The 18,907-nt window shown below is 35.8% G+C and overlaps 1 protein-coding gene across 2 annotated transcripts; it reads right to left on the bottom strand.

The window, feature by feature from the left end:
- Nucleotides 1–221: 221 nt before the first annotated feature.
- Nucleotides 222–15,305, bottom strand: si:ch211-195b13.1 (STKc_SGK domain-containing protein). 2 transcript variants are annotated; one of them, XM_048201119.1, is made up of 13 exons: nucleotides 14,980–15,305; nucleotides 10,186–10,278; nucleotides 6,179–6,254; nucleotides 5,010–5,117; nucleotides 4,865–4,922; nucleotides 4,697–4,780; nucleotides 4,482–4,613; nucleotides 4,270–4,382; nucleotides 4,033–4,156; nucleotides 3,277–3,372; nucleotides 3,019–3,174; nucleotides 2,841–2,930; nucleotides 222–1,960 (listed from the first exon to the last, which is right to left on the bottom strand). In XM_048201119.1, exons 1-13 carry the CDS (start codon nucleotides 15,011–15,013, stop codon nucleotides 1,793–1,795), a joined length of 1,332 nt encoding a protein of 443 aa, XP_048057076.1. In that variant the 5' UTR covers nucleotides 15,014–15,305; the 3' UTR covers nucleotides 222–1,792. The 2 variants fall into 2 exon arrangements, with proteins under 2 accessions (XP_048057076.1, XP_048057077.1); XM_048201120.1 differs by lacking the exons at nucleotides 10,186–10,278; nucleotides 14,980–15,305 and adding an exon at nucleotides 6,846–8,093.
- Nucleotides 15,306–18,907: the final 3,602 nt, after the last annotated feature.

Below are 18,907 nucleotides of genomic sequence, written 5' to 3'. Positions count from 1 at the left end.
CATGGGGCGTGTCGGGTCGGCGAAGCTCAACTTGCAAGTGCTGTTTTCTGGCGTAGACGTGCCAGAGGGGGTTAGTGCACACCTCGAACACACCACTACAAGTCAATTAACCATCGTAAGGACTTAGAAAACTATTTATGAAGGTAAAAAAGTTGCTTAGTTCTGCTTTAAAGCAAACAAATCAAACATCAAAACAAAAGTGAGGAATAAGTACCCATGGATTCATTTTTAAATATTTATTTTGCATTCAAATAGATCATTCTCCCAATATTTCATCATTCTAAGAATTTAATACTCTGATCATTAGAGGTACAATATGTGACGTAAATAAATATACATGGAAAAATATAAAACAATATATGAATAGCTTCCAAAAATGGAAGAAAATAAACTTTATCAATATTGCCATGTTTGCAGTAATCTAAAAAACAATGTATTGCGCATTACTGGTCCAGTGATATGAAATATATTACAATTAAAACAGGGATGCATTTCATGAGGGCATCCAAACCCCTCTTCTTCATTAAGCCGATGCCACTCAATCGTCCCAACAACAACAATGTCTTGCATGACAAATTGTTCACATCTCTATCAAGTCATCATTTCTATTGCACAGCATTCCATGTCCCTGCCCAACCCAGAACGATGCAGACAGGAATGATAGACACACGTGGAAATGCATCACAACATACATAAATTAGCTGAACAGGCACAATTTGAACAAAAAAAAGACACAGTTCCTTTTGGGCTAGTAAATATAACTTCTATACAAGATGCAAACGTTTTCAATACAATCTAATCGACATGCTGTGTTTTCGGTAGACAGCAATCGCTTCAGATAATGGTGATAAAAGTATGTTTAAAACATACATCCATCTCACTAAATGTATGATAAAAGAATGTAATGTACGACTAGTAAAATTGCCTTCCCAAGAAACACAGTGTCTGGCATATTGTGTAAAAGTGCTGGCATTGGAGAAAAAAGGGAAAGAACGTACTTGTAAGACAAAATATTCGTTTTAGGAGGAACACAGGATGTCTTCTACTCATTCAGACAAATAATCACAGCTAAAAGCCTTGTGGCTTCGTGATCTAAACTAATTTCCCTTCTAATATAAATCTGAGTAGGACTGAAGAGTTAAGCCAAACCACATTAAATAATGCAACATGATAAATATTGCAGTTATTAAATTAACATTTGTCAATAGGAAGATAATAAATGCATTCATTAAAAATGTATTGATATTTGAGTCATACAGCCTGTGTATCCTCTTGTACTGACAGGGGTTGATGTATATCATTCCCCTTTTCGAACCATTCATATATTTTGTACTTTTCTTCATCCTTTACCTCCACTGTGCAATAATGCATGACAAATACAATTAAATAAAACATCATCCAAAGACATTTTTGATCAAATGTAAAAGATCACAGAAGGCATTTCGCCCAGTAGCTGGTGCCATCATCTCCGGCAAGCTCATTTTGCCTGTTATTGTTTTCCCCATAGATCATCAGTTAAACTCTCAGGCACTTCTAATCTCTCTCTCTCTAGGAGCTCAGGTCCACTCTGCAAACATTGGCACACATTGCATAATTTCCGGAACTTCTTACTGTAGTCCTATAACGTCCCATGTTCCTCCTGGGCATGCCCGAGTGTCCGGGTTGTATCAGTGTCCCTTTGTGCTGCCAGGTCGTACATGCAAATAAATTGGAAGAGCTAAGTGTCCCACCCTGTGGTCATTCTTCTGTCTCGATGCTGGAATGGACATTCCGGATGGTGTCACGGAGGCTATTACTGGAAGGAACGGTCAGCCGGAGGACCATAAGAAAAACCTGGGAACGCTCCGGCTGCCTCCCGTACGCTGCTGGTCATGTGCAGGTAATCGTTGTTGCATAGGGAGGTCGACACAGGTAAGTGTGTGAACTCTGGGTCAAAGTGCCGAAGGTCAGTGGGACCACTCTGTAGATTGAATAGACAATTTATTATATATCTATATAGAGACAAGGATTTATGATAAACTAAAATATACTTTAAGGCAAGACACCACAGGCAAAACCATTATTTTTTTTAATACACTGATCATTTTTAGGATTCTGGGCTATTTGGCTTTCAAAATATGTAGATTAGTGAAAAGGAAAAGGTTTATTATTATACTTTAAGTATTTGCATCTGTAGATTTCAAATACAAAACGAAAAAGGCCTTTAGATTTTTTAATGAACTAAACCAGAAATCTCCACTTTAGTAGCACTTATATACTCCAAACATGGTGAAAATGTATTTATTTTCATTTATGAAGTGATAAAAAGAGATTTCCAAAATGTGTTTTGAACCAATTCATATGTTTTGAACCTGGCTTTATCCAATGTTCAGATTTTTGTTCTGCAAATGTATGCAAATGAGAGCATTTTAATATTTAGCTCATTTGCATTTTAATCAACATTTCAGAAAACTTAATAGAGAATTTAATGGCTTAACATGCTCTGATTTACTGAGGAAGTGTGGTGATATCTATTAGTCTAAATTTTTAATTAAATTTACTCTATTTATCTGTGGTGTCTTACCTTAAAGGGATAGTTCACCCAAAAATGAAAATGTTGTCATCATTTAATCACCTGTATAAATTTCTTTGTTCTGATGAACACAAAAGAAGATCGGAAGAATCAGAACAAAGAAATTTATACGGGTTTGGAACAACTTGAGGATGAGTAAATGATGACAGAATTTTAATTTTTGGGTGAACTATCCCTTTAATGCCTTATTGTATGTCATATATTTAAATATATTTGTAATTACACAGTTATTACTAATTATTTCTATACAGGTAAAGAGTTAACTTACCACTGAAGGAATGAAAGGAGGAACAATCTTTTTAGCCATGAGGTCGTCCCAGTTGATGGGAGAAAAGAAGCTGTGGAACTTCAGCTCCAGCTACAAATAAACAAAAGTGTGTATAAGAATCACAAATCTTAGGAAAATAAACCATATGCGAGTAGCACCTGTGTGTTGTTCCACTTACAAAATCATCTTTGGACCCCAGTCTCTTGGTACGGTCCTTGTGCAGCAAACCCTCCAGCAGGTCACGGCCCGCATTGGACACGTTAGGCTTCAGGACTAGAGGCTTGTGAAGGATGTTGTTGTACATCTCGGCTGTGTTGCGACTGTAGAATGGAGGCTGGAAATACATAGACAGAGAGATTAATTGTTTGTAAAATCTATCCTTTGCTACAGCTGGTCTAGTAATTTATCAGGCAAAAGAATTGATCGGTCTTCTCACCAGTCCGTACAGCATCTCAAACAGTACTGATCCCAGGCACCACCAGTCTACTGTACGATCATAGGCCTGTTTCTGGAGCACCTCAGGTGCCAAGTACTGTGGAAAAAGGGGAAAACAGAAATTAGAACACTGTTTAAATCACAATTTCTAGTCAAATATAGGCAAACTATCTTGTATTTCCCAGTGAAAAGGAAGTACACTTTAGGATACTTTAAAAAAGAGCACTTATCACAGAAATAATATATGAATATAAGAATATACTTAAGTGTGAACTGAATGTAATGTTTTCAGACAACTGCAATTAAATGGAAATGTATATACAGTATGGTTAATGTGTATTGCCGAATGTACTTTCATGTAATTTCTATTGAAATGTATTTAAATATATTTATAATGATGAAGTTGCAATTTAGTATGTTTAAAATATATTAACTTTAAAGGTAATATTGCATAACACACTACAAAATAAGTGTACTTTAAACCATGACCAAAATTATTAAAACATAATGATTTCAAATATATTTTAATGTAAAACTTTAAATCACTGACATTTTAAAAGTGTACTTAAGTGTGTTAAATGTACTCTCTTTAAGTAGCCTAAACTAAAGTTCCCCTTTATTTCATTATTATAATATTATCTGCAAGAAAATATACTTTTAAGATTTGAAGTACAATAGAAGTGCACATTCAATAGAACTGAATTGAATTGAAGTGCTCTTCTTTTTCACAAGGTATAGTCTTTCATGAATGACTCACCTCAGGAGTTCCACAGAATGTTGTGGTTGTGCCATTGGGTTCCAGTCCCTCTTTGCACAGACCGAAATCTGTCAGGACAATGTGGCCCTGAGAGTCCAAGAGGATGTTCTCTGGCTTCAAGTCTCTGTGAAAATAGACAGGTAAAGGTAAGACCCCATGGTCGCCATTATATTGAACAGAATCGAGTACTCAGTTCAATTACTACTCCACTAGGAGGCACTGCAAGCATTCACATACCTGTAAACTATGTGCAGTGAGTGGAGGTAACCGAGTGCACTAGCTATTTCAGCAGCATAAAACCTTGCCCTGGGCTCCAGAAACACCCTCTCACGCTGGAGGTGATAGAACAGCTGCAGGAGAAAAACAAATGCCATGAGTTCATGAATTTAGTCAACTATTTTGAGCTCAGGTGTGGCTTCTTTCAGGCTATGAACGCATTGTTTACTAACCTCGCCTCCATTGACGTAGTCTAGCACGAAGTACAGTTTGTCTGTGGTTTGGAAAGAGAAGTGCAGTCCCACCAGGAATGGATGCTTGATATTTTTCATTAATACACTCCTTTCTGCCATGATATGCTTTTGCTGAAAAACAATTTGAGTGTCATTGTTATTATGATTGCGGCGAAGCGCTTTCACATCTATGAGAACATTGCATTAGGTCTTACCTCTTTCTTTTTCAGAATGATTTTCTTCTGTAGCACCTTCACAGCATAGTACAGTTCGCTTTCCTTGTGCCGCGCGAGCAGAACCTGTGGGATAAGATGCCGTTAGCATTCTCAGTTTACAAGTATATTACATAAATGTTTCCATCTTGACTGTATGTTTGTGCACACCTTTCCAAAGCTCCCCTTCCCAATGATCTTTAAGTAGTCGAAATCTGAAGGTTTGATCCTGTTAAGGAAATTAAATAACATTAGTAATGCAAACCTGACTGACTGAAATTAACCAAACAACAGATTGCGAAGAGTAACTACGTACTGAGTTTCCTCAGCCAAAGAGCTCCTGGGATTGGTCAAACACAGGTGATTCTCTTCCAGCTCCTCGTTCTGGTTTTCATCGATTTTTAAGAATGATCCAACCTCAGCACTAGAGAAAAGAGGTTTAAAAATGTTAAGCATTTTATTTCAGATTTTTTAATAATAAAAAAAAAAAAAAAAAAAAGAACGCACTTACAGAATAACAAAATGAATTGTGATTAATTAATTTGACCTATATTGGCACTCCCAGTTTCTGTTAATAATATGTTATACTTATAAAATTATATTATAGTTACAGTATTGTATTATATAGAGGCTCTTTAAATATTGGGAATTAGAACTATTCATCTTTTAAGCATTTCTTGTAATGCCTTTGCAGGCAGATAGATGGCAGTGTTGTCGAATTTTAAGAGGGGCCGTTTCTGGTACTTTGGAAAATTCAAAATTTCAGACTTTTTGACCTGACAAGACAGCTGCTATCAGTGCAAGAATATTACCTTACATAAATCTACTAAAATATATATCAAATAATATTTTATTGAAACCATTTGCCCTCATAAAAACAGTCCTCCTGCCCAAAATGATGACTTTTTATTTTGTCTATTGAGGGCTGAATCTTTTAGACACCCCTAGCATCCTCTAGCATGAATGATTATTGTAGACTAGAGCATATGGAGGGTAGAGATGACACGGTGAGAAATTTTCCGCTGGTCCGACCTGAATGACTCTAAGACTAAATGGGCCGCACTTAATTGAATCAGGCCCTTATCCTCGTCTAGGGGACATTAGGGATTTTCTCAAAGGTGCTTACTGCAGCCAAGCGGCGGCCTGGACAGCTGCTTTTCGTGGAGCACTATTCTGGTGCTTGGCTTTATCTTGTCGGTACAGATTAACCTACACAATTAGCAGAATGTACAGCTAAAGTCCAATGATGGGATTACATCCTCTAGTACACCTCACCTCAATGAAGGCATATATAAATACACTACAGTAGCCTATTACTTGGTGAATGAATGCTGGAAATTTCCTGAATCACTTTCTTGATGATTTTGAAACACAGAAGTCACTTCATTTTCATTGGCCTATGTCTTTTGTCGGTACAAAAATCTACATGTAGCCTAATAAAAATGTTTATTATGCTCTTATAATTTAATATATTGGGATACTTACTGTTGACAAATGGGAGGGTTGGAAACAAGCCTCTGGATAAAGTCATTTAAGCCCATCTTCCTTTCTTTAATAAAAGCTGAAAGAAAGAAAAAAACATTTACGTCAGAAGGAAATCCACAACTGACGTCATTAACACCCCTGCATTTGAAACGAAAGAACATACGTGAAGGGAAATCCTTAAAAATCTTAAAGGTTATCGGCAAAATAATAATTTGCACTTCAGGTCTTTGAGAGAAATCATGTTTTATACATGCTGTGATTCAGGAACCGTGTGAATATGCTTTAATGTCAAGAACAGTGTCAGTGTTACACAACAGACCGCAATGCTCACAGTACAAATATCAAGAACGATGCTCATCATTTTTATCATTCTCATGAAACACCGACCGCATAAATGAATTATTTAAAAAATGCAATATAATATATATATATTTTAATTTGTTTTTTAAAGAAGGAAAGAAAAAAATGCGACTAGCGAAGCCTAATAATAAATTAAAGACCTAATTAAAACAGACTACAAAGACAAAAACGGCTATCACACCTCCAAAGACATCTTTTTTTTCTATCATTACAGTTGTTTAATTAAATTTTTGACATATTACATCCTTTTTCTAAAGCATAACTAAATAAGCATCAGAATAACTCAAATCCGTTGAGAGAGACGTACCGGTGAGAACTGACACGATTCCCCTCATCTTGCAGTATGTCAAGTCACATCCAGCCTGAGTGACTGCCATCACTATTATTTTCTAAGTAGATATAAATCCACAGGAGAAATGTATTCCTTTAGAAGCCTCTTATTGCACCGCGCTGATCTTCCAGCAGCAAACCGTTTGACGAAGCGCACTACCGAGTTTGGATGCCAAGCTGTCCGGTGGTCAGCGCTACTGTCTTCACCCGCCAGCGCTGGACTCGTATTTTTATACGGAACACGTGGTTGTGTGGAGGCGAGGCTCTGACATCACCTGAGTAACCGAGGAGACTTGCAAAATGTGACGTCACGAGATCCCACGAATCTCTGTTCCACCGATAGGGGGCGATGCAAGAGGAACGGAAGCGCTTCCATTCAAGTGAGCCAGATTACGCGCACGGACTCTTTCTATTAATTGAAAATCGCTACACAGCTGGCTCACCATCTCATCATAGTGTAACAGGTTAACTCCTAATCCTTATCAGTAATGATGAAGAAGAACTTGAAGCAGTGAAAATGAGAAATGCAATGCATTAGGCATCATACACATGAGATGAAGGTCTCTCTCTGTTAATGGAAGACATTCCTGTGCTAAACAGATGTGCTAAAATATTACTTTGACGTGCATTATTAATCTGTGAAAGCCTGTGTTTTAACAGATTCTCATCATGTTCAAGCCATCCGACCAGGTCAAGGGTGTGAGGAGGCTGCGCCATCAAGGGTTACGTAAAACGATACTCTGAGCCACATCATTTATTTTTCAGCCTGTTCTCCAAATGTGGTCTACTGACCCTGTAAATTATATAAGTGTGTCATAATACGATGCCATCCTCGATCTTTAGTACAGGATTATGTCACGTCAAGGGACACAACTGGGACAAGGGGTCACACTAAAGACTGGGGTCCCCAGGGGTCCATAAAAGTGTAATACTAAATAAATATTTTTAATATATCATAAAATATTTAAATAATGTCTAGCAGCTAGATTTTCTTTTTACATGAAAATCTAGCTGTTTATTTTAGATAAGAGGTCCACACAAAATGATTATCCTATTTGGCGGTTTATGACATCAAAATATCTGAAAACCCTTGGAATAGAAAACTCTCTGGCCCACATAAGAGTCAGAAAAAAGAGGTATTCATATTGCATTGTCCCTTTAGTGTATATCAGTGTTATTTTAGCATCAAGATACTAATTTTTATTAATATTTTGAATTATTTTTTATTTTTATATTTCCCATTTTCTTTTTAAGTTTACATTTTTTAAATTATTTTGTTGTGTGAATTTTGTCATTTTTATTAGTCATTTTTAAAACTGTATAGTTTTTGTACATTGTTTTATTTATTTTTTATTTTATTTTATTTTTTGTTTGTCGTTTTAGTAGCTTACATCAAGTTTAACTAAATGAAAATGTGAAATGTTGCCTTGGCAACTAGCTGAAATAAAGTAAGTTTAAGGCCTCGTTTACACTACTGCGTTTTCGTTATAAAACGCATACGTTTTGCTACGGCTACCCCTGTCGTTTACACTACGCCGGCATTTTCGAACATGGAAAACTGAGACTTTCGAAAACCCTGCAGACCCCTCGTTTTAGTTTGAAAACGCCAGGGTTGCATTTCAGTATAAATGGACAAAAACTGAGAAAACGATGGCGTGGCTGCCCAAGTTCGCTCGGCGTATCCTTGACGACCATGTAAACAATAACATGGAGATTGAACTGCAATCTTTGCTGACTTTGTTGTAATTTTTAGCAGCCATTGTGCAATTAAACTCTGCATTTTTTTTGTACTGCAACTACCTACATGCACAACAAGAGGCAGTGTGCATGAACAGTCATGTGACATGCGTTTTCGGTTGTGTAGTGTAGACGGAGATCGTTTCTGAAACGCTGTGGAAATGCCAGTGTAGACGAGGATTGTTTTATTCTAAAAACCGTTTTAAAACAAAAACGCACTAGTGTAAACGGGGCCTAAAGCCGGGCGCACATTTAACGACTAGCTAAAACATTCTAAGACTGTGCTCAACATACAGCGATTGTTTCCTGCGACTGAAGCAGATTTATATACTTTCACATGGAATTTGAACACCGACTGTAATCGCATACTGAACGCAACTGGCTCTGACTGGACGCGTTTGAGCGCGATCAGTCATAAGTATCAATTTACATTCATAATCGGCCTTATGATCGTTAAGTGTGTGCGCGGCTTAAGTTATTCAAGTACTGGAATTTTTAAATATGGTTTTAGGACCCATTTACATTTTTGTTTTAAAACAGCGTCTATGCTGGCATTTCCACAGATCTCCGTCTACACTACACAGCAAAATCCCCAGAGTTAAATCAACTCTGCTCAGAGTACATATGGTCCCTCTCTAAATAGTGTTAAAGTAACACTGAAGCAGAGTTCAATTTAATGAGATAATTAAGCAATTAATAAGGCTGTGACTTAAGTCACTTGTTGTTCTTGTGTTTTTTCTTATTTTTTCAGTGATTCTGCTTGTTAACAGCAGGTGTTCATCACTAATGCACAATCATTACTTAATTAATTGCTTAATTATCTCATTAAATTTAACTCTGCTTCAGTGTAATTTTAACACTATTTAGAAAGGGACCATATGTACTCTGAGCAGAGTTGATTTAACTCTGGGAATTTTGCTGTGTACATGACCAAAAACGTATGTCACATGACCGTTCATGCACACTGGGTATGCACATACAAGTGTAAACACTTGCTTCTTGCGCATGTAGGCAGCTGCAATATTAAAAAATGCAGTTTAACTGCACAATGGCTGCTAAAAATGACAACAAAGCCAGTAAAGATTGCAGTCCAGTCTCCTTGTTTACATGATCGTCAAGGATATGCAGAGTGCACGTGGGCTGTCACGCCATTGTTTTCAAAAGTCTCTGTTTTGGTACGTTCACATTGAAATGCAACTCCTGGCATTTTCAAACTAAAACGGGCTCTGCAGTGTTTTCGAAAGTCTCAGTTTTTGAGGGTCGAAAACGCCATAGTGTAAACGACAGGTATAACTGTAGCAAAAGTTATGCGTTTTAAAACGAAAACGCACTAGTGTAAACGTGGCCTTAGTTTTAGTTAACAATAATAACCCTGGTGCAAATACTTTGCATTTTCACTTCCATAGAATCAATTGGGAATGTATAACCTGTTCTATCTGTAAATCCGGTCTACACATAATGCCGCTGTTATGCTTTCATTTTAAACAAAGAGGATGAGTTCTTTGAAGTAGCCTGTGGAGAAGGAGCCTTGCCAAGTTCTGTTTACACGAGCAGGATCGGGTGACATTGCATGACATTACCTGACTTAAGCATTACATGCTTTGTATCCAAACCAAACATCCTGTCTTTCAGATAGCAGTTAGGAGGAACCATAGAGGGAAATTCAGCTGGAGCTGTAGGTTTCAAATAACAAAAACAATGGGGAAATTCTTCAGAGGAAGATCTCTTAGTTCATTGGAATACTGGATAGTGCTTATCGGGTTCCTGTGCATTTTAGCTCATAACTGATGAATATTAAACAGGTGTAAGATTTTAAAAGAGAAATTTCCATTATAAGATGTTGTTTGTATTATTTATTTGTTTGTTTGTTTATGCTGACACTATAGAACAGAGAAACAACAATATTATTCAGATCAGGTGACTATATCTGGTGGTTCAGCTTGATAAACTTTTCTCTTTTAGTCCTGTCTCTTCCTTCCCCCACTAACCTGCCATATTTCCACATAATCGTGTTACTGTAACAGTATCTCATATGCCAAGCGCACAAGTGGCAAAGTCTTTCCGCTTCTCACCGAGGGGTCTTTGAATGAGTCATTCTGTCATAGTTGTCAGAGATCCAATTATTACTATTTATTTCCTGTTACTATACTTGCCACGTTACCGTGGAGACGCAGGTCTCTGTTGCTCGGCTGAGAGTGTGCATTTGCATAACAGGCTGAGTGTCATTCGGTCAGATACCGTCTGCCACACTCTGGTGGGCAGGAAGTGAATCATCTGAAGAGAAGAGGGAGTTTATTCTTGACTTCTGCGCCTTCTCTCACTGCTCAGGGCCAATTGACTTTCTGGCTTGCGCCAACCTCATGCCCACACACTCATGTAAAATACATCGATTTCTCTCTAGCTGCTGTTTGCCTAGTCGGACACATGGTCTTGATGTTTGATATCTCAATTCTTTGTTTTCTTGACTAATTGATTCGTGACTCTCCCTACTTGCATTTTTCTCTCTCTTCTCATCCTTCATATGCCTCATCTATATATTGTTCTCTGTAACGTGTTTGCGTTGTATAAAGCTCAGTAGGAGCTGTGTATTGGGCTTTGAGGCCTTTGCAACTGTTAAAGGGATAGTTCACCCAAAATTGAAAATTTTGGTTGTTCCAAACCTGTATAAATGTCTTTGTTTTGCTGATTACAAAGGAAGATATTTGGAAGAATGTTTGTAACCAAGCAGATCTCGCCCCCCATTGTCTACAATAGTATTTTTTTCCTATGGTAGTAAGTGGGGGACAAGATCTGCTTGTTTACAAACATTCTTCCAAATATCTTCTTTTGTGTTCAGCAGAAAAAAGAAATTTATACAGGTTTGGAAGAACTTGAGGGTGAGTAAATGATGACAGAATTTTCAGTTTTGGGTGAATGATTCCTTTAACTATAACTAAATGTTGATTACAGGGCAGACATGATTTAGAAAACAAGTTATGTGAATATTAAAGAGAAAATTATTTGGCCTGGTGGAGCACTTCTTTGCCATTTTGGGGTGAAACCTGCGTTAAGACGCTCCATAATTTTAATAAAGCTTATATCAAATAGTTGCAAAGTGGAAGACATTTAAAATCATTTGCAATAAGGTTTAATAACATTAGCAACATTTTAATAACATAATTCATTATGTATGATAAACTAACAACACTAAACTTTTATTTTACAGCATTTAACAGTTAATGTTAGTTTGTAAATATATTGTTATTTTTAATGTTTGTCCTTTAACTTATGTAAATTTATACAAATTTAAATATTAGCCATGCATTAGTACTAGAAATGAGTTAATTTAATATCAATTTCATATGAAATAAATTTAAATGAAAGAAATTACTAATTGTAAAATCATTAAATAATTAATAAATAAATAAATAATCATTAAATTACAAATTAATAATGTTGTTAAATATTTAATTTAACATTAACCTAAATTAATGAACATACAGTATAAGTGTATTGTTCATGATATCTAATCCATGAACCAATGCATTACATAATGAACTGAACCTGTCTGTAAAGTGTTACAGAGTAAATCTACTGAAAATGGCCTGAAATAGTTACTTATAAGTAGAAATATAATGACATATTTATTTTTATCGATTAAACAGTTGTTTTTTGCCAAATATCATTTAATAATATCTTTATATTGTCTTCTTTGTTAACTATTCACACTGATTGAGTCTCTGCCATGATCATTTACAGAATTCCCACAGAAAGTTTGCTGAAATCTTTGCAAAATTTGAGCGTTCATGACATCACAATGCCTCAATGTTTGGGGTTTTCACGCTACGGTATTTCCCCTAAAGGATCACTTCTTGAAGAATGATGTGGGGGAGATAACTATTGTTATTCCTCTGTTTGAGTGATAAGAATTGAAGTTAACATGAAACAACATCCAAATTTTATTTTCACTCACACTTTATATTAGGTGTCCTTAACTATGAACTTGCATCAAAAATAAGTACAATGTACTTATTGTGTTCATATTGTATAGCAAAACTCTTTTGCTGCTATTGAGGCGGGATATGGGTAAGGTTAAGGACAGGTTTGGTGGTGTGGGTGGGTTAAGGTAAGGGAAGGCTCAAAAGTGTAATTACAGCTGTAATTACATGCAGGCATTTTTAAAATCTAAGTACAATGTAATATCATGTATGTACAATATGTGCATTGTATCAACTGATTAATTTAAATGTTACATAGTAGTACATAGTAGTTAAAGTCAACTAAATTGGGACCTTGTTTTCTAAAGTGATATATATGCTTGTTTCTAAATTAAACAAGATATTTAATGAGAAAAAAAAAGTAGAATGGAATTTGATTTATCGAGCACAATCAAACTTCTTTTTTTCCCTTTTGAATAATGTGCACTGATAAATCATGCACAATTAGGCCATGTATGTGTATTTAGTATATAAAGCAGGTTAATTGTAAAAGTGAAACAGAGCATCCTGCTCACTCAGGTGACAGATGAAACAAACACAGAGTCAAAGAGATCAAAGCCTAGACAACTAAATCAGACTAAAGTGGATTATGTCTGTTGTGATGGATGAATAAATAGATGGACTGCCAAAGCTGATCTACCAAACACAATATGTGCCATGATAATGATTTTATCTGCAAAATTGGCTTCCTTTTTGCACTTTAAATTTTTATAAAAAGTGTGGCAAAAGAAGGAACTCATACAATATAAATAAAAATATTTACCCTTTTTATAAAGGTGGTGCAAATGTCACAATTAAAAAACTGTTATTTAACCTGCCATGAAAAGTATATACAATGACTTCTGCCTCCGCATGAAATCAAAATATACTTTATTAGCATCTGTGGTGAACAATTAATCTGTGCAGGTTAATCCACTGAAAAAAAAAAAATGTCTTCATAATCTTTAGTCCAAATCTAAAAATGTGCTTCCCCTCTGGAATTGGTTTTTGTTCTCTAATGACGTCAGTTTGATTCTATTTAATATTCAGTTTTTCTCAGAAATACTCCACAATTCATTCCGGTTCATTTAAAATGGGATTTTGTGTGTATCTTACCTGAGAGGTTTTGTCTTTTCAACTGGATCCTACAATTCAAATCATACAGCATCATAATGCATCACTATTTTTAATTATTAACTAATTTTAAAGACCAAATACACAATATTTTGCAGTGTCCTACATCTGCCTTACCACCTGATTTTCTTCAAAATTGCTACACCTAAGAGCTAACGATTTTTTATATGTTCTACAACATGAAGAAAAGTAGGCCTACATTTTCTCATTCCATTTTCTAATTTTTTAAATATTAAGGTGTTAGCTGTATTTGTTTTGCATCACATAGGTGCTGTGTGATAGGTGACTCTAGGAGCACGGCATCACGATTCCTTCATCTGCTACAGCAAGTAAAGTTTACGGTCACACTTTATATTAGGTGCCTTAACTACTATGTACCTACATAAAAAAAGTACAATGTGCTTATTGTGTTAATGTTGTATAGCAAAACTTTTTAGCTGCTATTGAGGTGAGATACGGGTAAGGTTAGGGACAGATTTGGTGGTGTGGGTAGGTTTAAGGGTGAGTTAAAAGGTAAGGGAAGGGTAACAACAGTGTAATTACAGTGTAATTATATAGATGTAATTACATGCAGGTAATTTATAATATAAATATAATGTAAAAACATGTTTTTATAATAAGTGCATTGTACAAAATGATTCATTTAAATGTACTAGTATTTAGACACCTATAAGTGGGACACCTATAAGTCAGTTTACTAAAAGGGTGTGATATGTTGATGTATTCATATGATTGATGTCACAAAGATGGAGTTCAGAATAACACATATATGCCATTTCTGTAATTTTGAACCAAAAAAATTTACTATTTATAGTACACCAATCTCTTTTTCTCAAAGAATCAATGAAAGTTTAATTTCATCTTAATAAATTTCACAAAATTGGAGATTTATAAGTAACATTTCACACAGTTAAACATGACAGAGCAGTACTCTGTAAAGGTAATGTAAAATGGTAACACTTTACAATAAGGTTCCATTAGTTAATGCATTAACTACATTTGTTAAGATTGACATACAACTAAAATACAACTGTATATTGTTAGTTCATATTAGATTAGGTCCATAAAATAACATTAACAGACATCCTACAGATTGTAACAATGTTGTACATGTTGAAATTAACATGAACTAAGATTAATAGATGCTTTAGAAGTATTTTTCTTTGTTAGTTCATGTGTAGTTACCAAATGTTAACAAACGGAATCTTATTGTGAAGTGTTACCTGTAAAATGTACAAACTTTGTTACATCTAGGTTCGTTTTTAGTAGAAAAAAACTACCTACCTATGAATGATTTCTTCCCGGTCTTCATAGTCATTTAACAGCGTATGTCTCAGTCCAAAGTTGATCCTTCCTCTTTATTGTGCTTTGTCAGAAATCCTTTTAAAAGCTAATTTTAATGTCGTATCCTCAGCAGTTCATCATTTTGAAACATTTTGCATGTGAACATGTATGTGTGTGTGGCTGTCTCTCTAGTCCTGCAGTATTGTTAGAGGCGGTCTCATCGCTTCAATTTCAAGGATCAGCAAATTATTGGCCTCATCACTCCTTGCTCTGTATCACTTTGCCTCTCTTTTTGCTCTTTCCTTGTCTTTCTCACAGTTCGATGGTAACTGAAACCAAAAACTAGTGACGTATACTTGCCCTCCCAGCTCCCTTGTTCTTGAGCCTTGCAAACAAAACAAAGCGACAGGTGTCGGATAGCAGCTCGTCTCACGAGTGTCCTGGTACCGCCCTATAGGGAAACCAGTTTCCAGGTTACAGCAGTCACTAGGGCAATACCTGCACCATCTTCTACACTTGTTTAATTGTGCCTTAAGCTTCTAATGACTTCCCAGGTCCATTGCTACGCTCTGGGAATATCTTACATAAATAAAACTGATAAAAACAATGACTTTGCGAGTTTTTCTAGTTTCTTGCTGTTAGGAATTGCGTAGTCAGGCAAATGTGCTGCTACACCTGGCCAGCATGATTTGTGCAAATGGGCCAGGTGCAGTGCATACACTGGCTATTTATATATGCATAATCATATATAATATAACACATATATTACATAGCCAAAGACCTTTAATGTCCTAACAACATCAAATGGTTTCAATTACATTCAGCTTCTTTCAAACACATGCAAATTCAACAAAGCTAAATGCTGAAGTGCCTCAATGAAAAGAAGCACATTTCCTTTTGTAAAGGTTACCTAAAGGTTTCCTCATTAAATCATGAAGACGATCCAGAGATTTTTAAAGAGACAATCAGAATTTTTATTACTGATTTCCTGCCCAGTGCACATTCATCCCCACTGTAGAATAGTTTTATGTTAATGGCCTTTTGGGTAATAGAGACCACCTCCGTAGCATCCGTAAATGGCATCTGCTAGGCTGTTCTTTCTAAACGGCTGGCTTAATGACACACAGGAAGTTTAATGAAACCATTATATCCTTATTATTGCCTAGCCCTTTCTATAGGACACCTCAATATTTATGTCTCCATACGTTCTGCCGACCAATTCAGTTAGTCTGGAAACAAAGGAAGGACACAAAAGCAATTTCAGCAATAGCACTGCAGAGCTTTCTTAACTGTTGCAAGTGACTACATGCAACTATAAATCAGGAATTTGTTCATTGTTCATAATGTTGTTATTCAGCTTTTATAGACAGAAAGATTGTAAAGGGTGTAAAGTTTATCAGGGTGCACTCACTGTATTTATTGACTTCCTTATGATATGGTTATTAACGCCAGATATACTACAAAAATCCTGTGGCATTATATTCTTACTTTTAAATTGCTAACAGATGTGCAGAACTATGATCTGGTTGTCAAACCGAGTGGATTTTCCACCATTTATTGACATTTTCACATCTTCAGGTCAAATTGTGTTTTTCAGCCACACTGTAGATAATTAGAACATTGTCCCATGACGCTTTAGTAAAGGAACTGAAAGTGTTGGTGGTTTTCATCAAGCGATGGCAGTCAATTGCTACATTATACTTAGAACTTCCTGTTTAACTAAATTTAGCTCAGTGTGATAATTCTATGCGTGATTGGAACTTTTTTTTTTTTGGACACTTTCCAAGCTAGAAAACACTTCTCTCTCTCTATAACTAACTAACTAACTAACTAACTAACTTAATAATAATAATAATAATAATAATTGTTGTTGTTGAAAAAATTATTATTATTATAATAAGCTACAGTGAATAAAAATGTTAACCTAACTAATCTGCTTGGTACAATAAATTATTAGATTTTTAGAATATTAGAAGTCAAAAATATAATATTATTTGTGAAAACTTGTATGTTAACACTTTACAATAAGGTTTAATTTAAGGCTTAATGTTATTCTATTTCATTAACTACATTAGATACCATGAACTAACAATAAATAATACTTATACAGCATTTAATAATCTTATTAAATGTTATTTCAACATTTACAACTTCATTTTTAAAATCACAAGTTGTGATTAACATTAAAGGTGCCCTAGAATCAAAAATTGAATTTACCTTTGTATAGTTGAATAACAAGAGTTCAGTACATGGAAAAGACATACATTGAGTTTCAAACTCCATTGCTTCCTCCTTCTTATGTAAATCTCATTTGTTTAAGGGTGCTTTCACAGGTGTGAAAGCAGCAATCGCACTCGGGTGCGCACTAAAAGCGGACCAAACAAGCGTACCGAGACTTGCTTGAAGAGGTGGTCTCGGTACGCTTTCAAACGAACTCTGGAGCGGTTCGCTTGAGATGTGAAAGCAATCCGACCCAGTTAACGGACCAACGAACCAAATGACATCATAATTCATAACGGAAAATGTGATATAAAAAGCGGTAGTGTCTGATTCTGTGAGTGAGCACATTATTTACCACAGATGTAAACCAACGAGCGCCTCTGTTGTGTAATTGCACTTCTCCGTGTGAGAATGCTGTCCCGACAAAGCCTTTTTCCTGCTCTGCTTCATTATAAAATGTAGTCTCTCTCGACACGCTGACAGGTCGCCTACTACACAGCGCTGGGAAACCAGAGACAGACCGAGAGAGAGAAAGAGCGCGCGTTTGAATTTGCCGCAGTATTAATATGAATGTAGTACGTTATATAATTTAACAGCGGGAAAGACGGCTACATTTATAAAGTGTTTGCGTGTGTCTCGACAGTTACAAATAAAGCCACAATAATCTCATGGAGCGAACTTGTCAATCGTTATTTTGATGGATGACGCAAAGAAAACTCTGTCCAATAAGAGACAGTTTTACTCGCATGTGACTTGCCTAAACGCATTTTGGTACGCTTTGAAATGTTGCCATGTGAAAGCGAACCGAACCAAGAAGAAAATGCAACATTGTAACAAATTTAGTCCCTGTTTCGGAACAAAACAAGCGATCCATAGGTGTGAAAACACCCTAAAAGACTTCCGAAATACAGGTGAATCTCAACATAACACCGACTGTTACGTAACAGTCGGGATCATTAATATGTATGCCCCCAATATTTGCATATGCCAGCCCATGTTCAAGGCATTACACAAGGGCAGCCGATTGCGCGATTTAAAGGGGCCACAGCCTGAATTGGTGCATAGTTAATGATGCCACAAAATAGGCAGTTAAAAAAATTAATTTAAAAAAAAATCTACGGTGTATTTTGAGCTGAAACTTCACAGACACATTCAGGAGACACCTTAGACTTATATTACATCTTGTGAAAACTGGTTCTAGGGCACCTTTAATGCACTGTGAACTATGAACAAACAATGAGCAACTTTATTTTAAAGTGTTGCTACTTTATCATAAAGTGTTAACTGTGAAACCTTATTGTAAAGTGTTCACTGAATCAACCTAAATACAATAGGTTACACCAAAAACAAAAAAATAAAAGCTAAATTTAAGAGTTAGATCAGGTAGAAATAGATCCTTAAGCTAATAATCTACAGTAATTGATACTATACCATGATGAAAATTTAACATTTCTTTTTAAAAATTAACTTAGGTTTCTATGATATTCTTGTCCAGATAAGTTTAGATAAGTCTGATCACTTAGAAAAGGAGCGGCATACCTCTTTAGTAAGCCACAGCATTACTGAGATGTTTTTAGCACAATACATGAAGTTACGCAACTAAGTTTAATACTTAGGTAGGAGTTGGTTCAAAATCCCTGAGTAATGAAAATAAAGAGGTCAGCCTTGTCCGGGATTGTGAAACCGACAGTGAAGACATTTGTTACAT

This window comes from Megalobrama amblycephala, linkage group LG9 (genome assembly GCF_018812025.1).
Source record: "Megalobrama amblycephala isolate DHTTF-2021 linkage group LG9, ASM1881202v1, whole genome shotgun sequence".
In the NCBI taxonomy this organism is placed as follows: Eukaryota; Metazoa; Chordata; class Actinopteri; order Cypriniformes; family Xenocyprididae; genus Megalobrama; species Megalobrama amblycephala.
The sequence above is the reverse complement of the archived record's forward strand: the minus strand, read 5'-3'. Positions and strand labels throughout refer to the sequence as shown.

Bases quoted from the DNA above. Each gene is read 5' to 3' on its own strand.
- si:ch211-195b13.1 (XM_048201119.1), bottom strand. From the start codon at position 15,013: ATGACTATGAAGACCGGGAAGAAATCATTCATAG. The intron at 10,279-14,979 runs GTAGGTAGTTTT...TGAAACCTACAG, and splicing joins CGGGAAGAAATCATTCATAG to CTCCAGCTGAATTTCCCTCT. The intron at 4,157-4,269 runs GTATGTGAATGC...CTATTTTCACAG, and splicing joins TCACTGCACATAGTTTACAG to AGACTTGAAGCCAGAGAACA.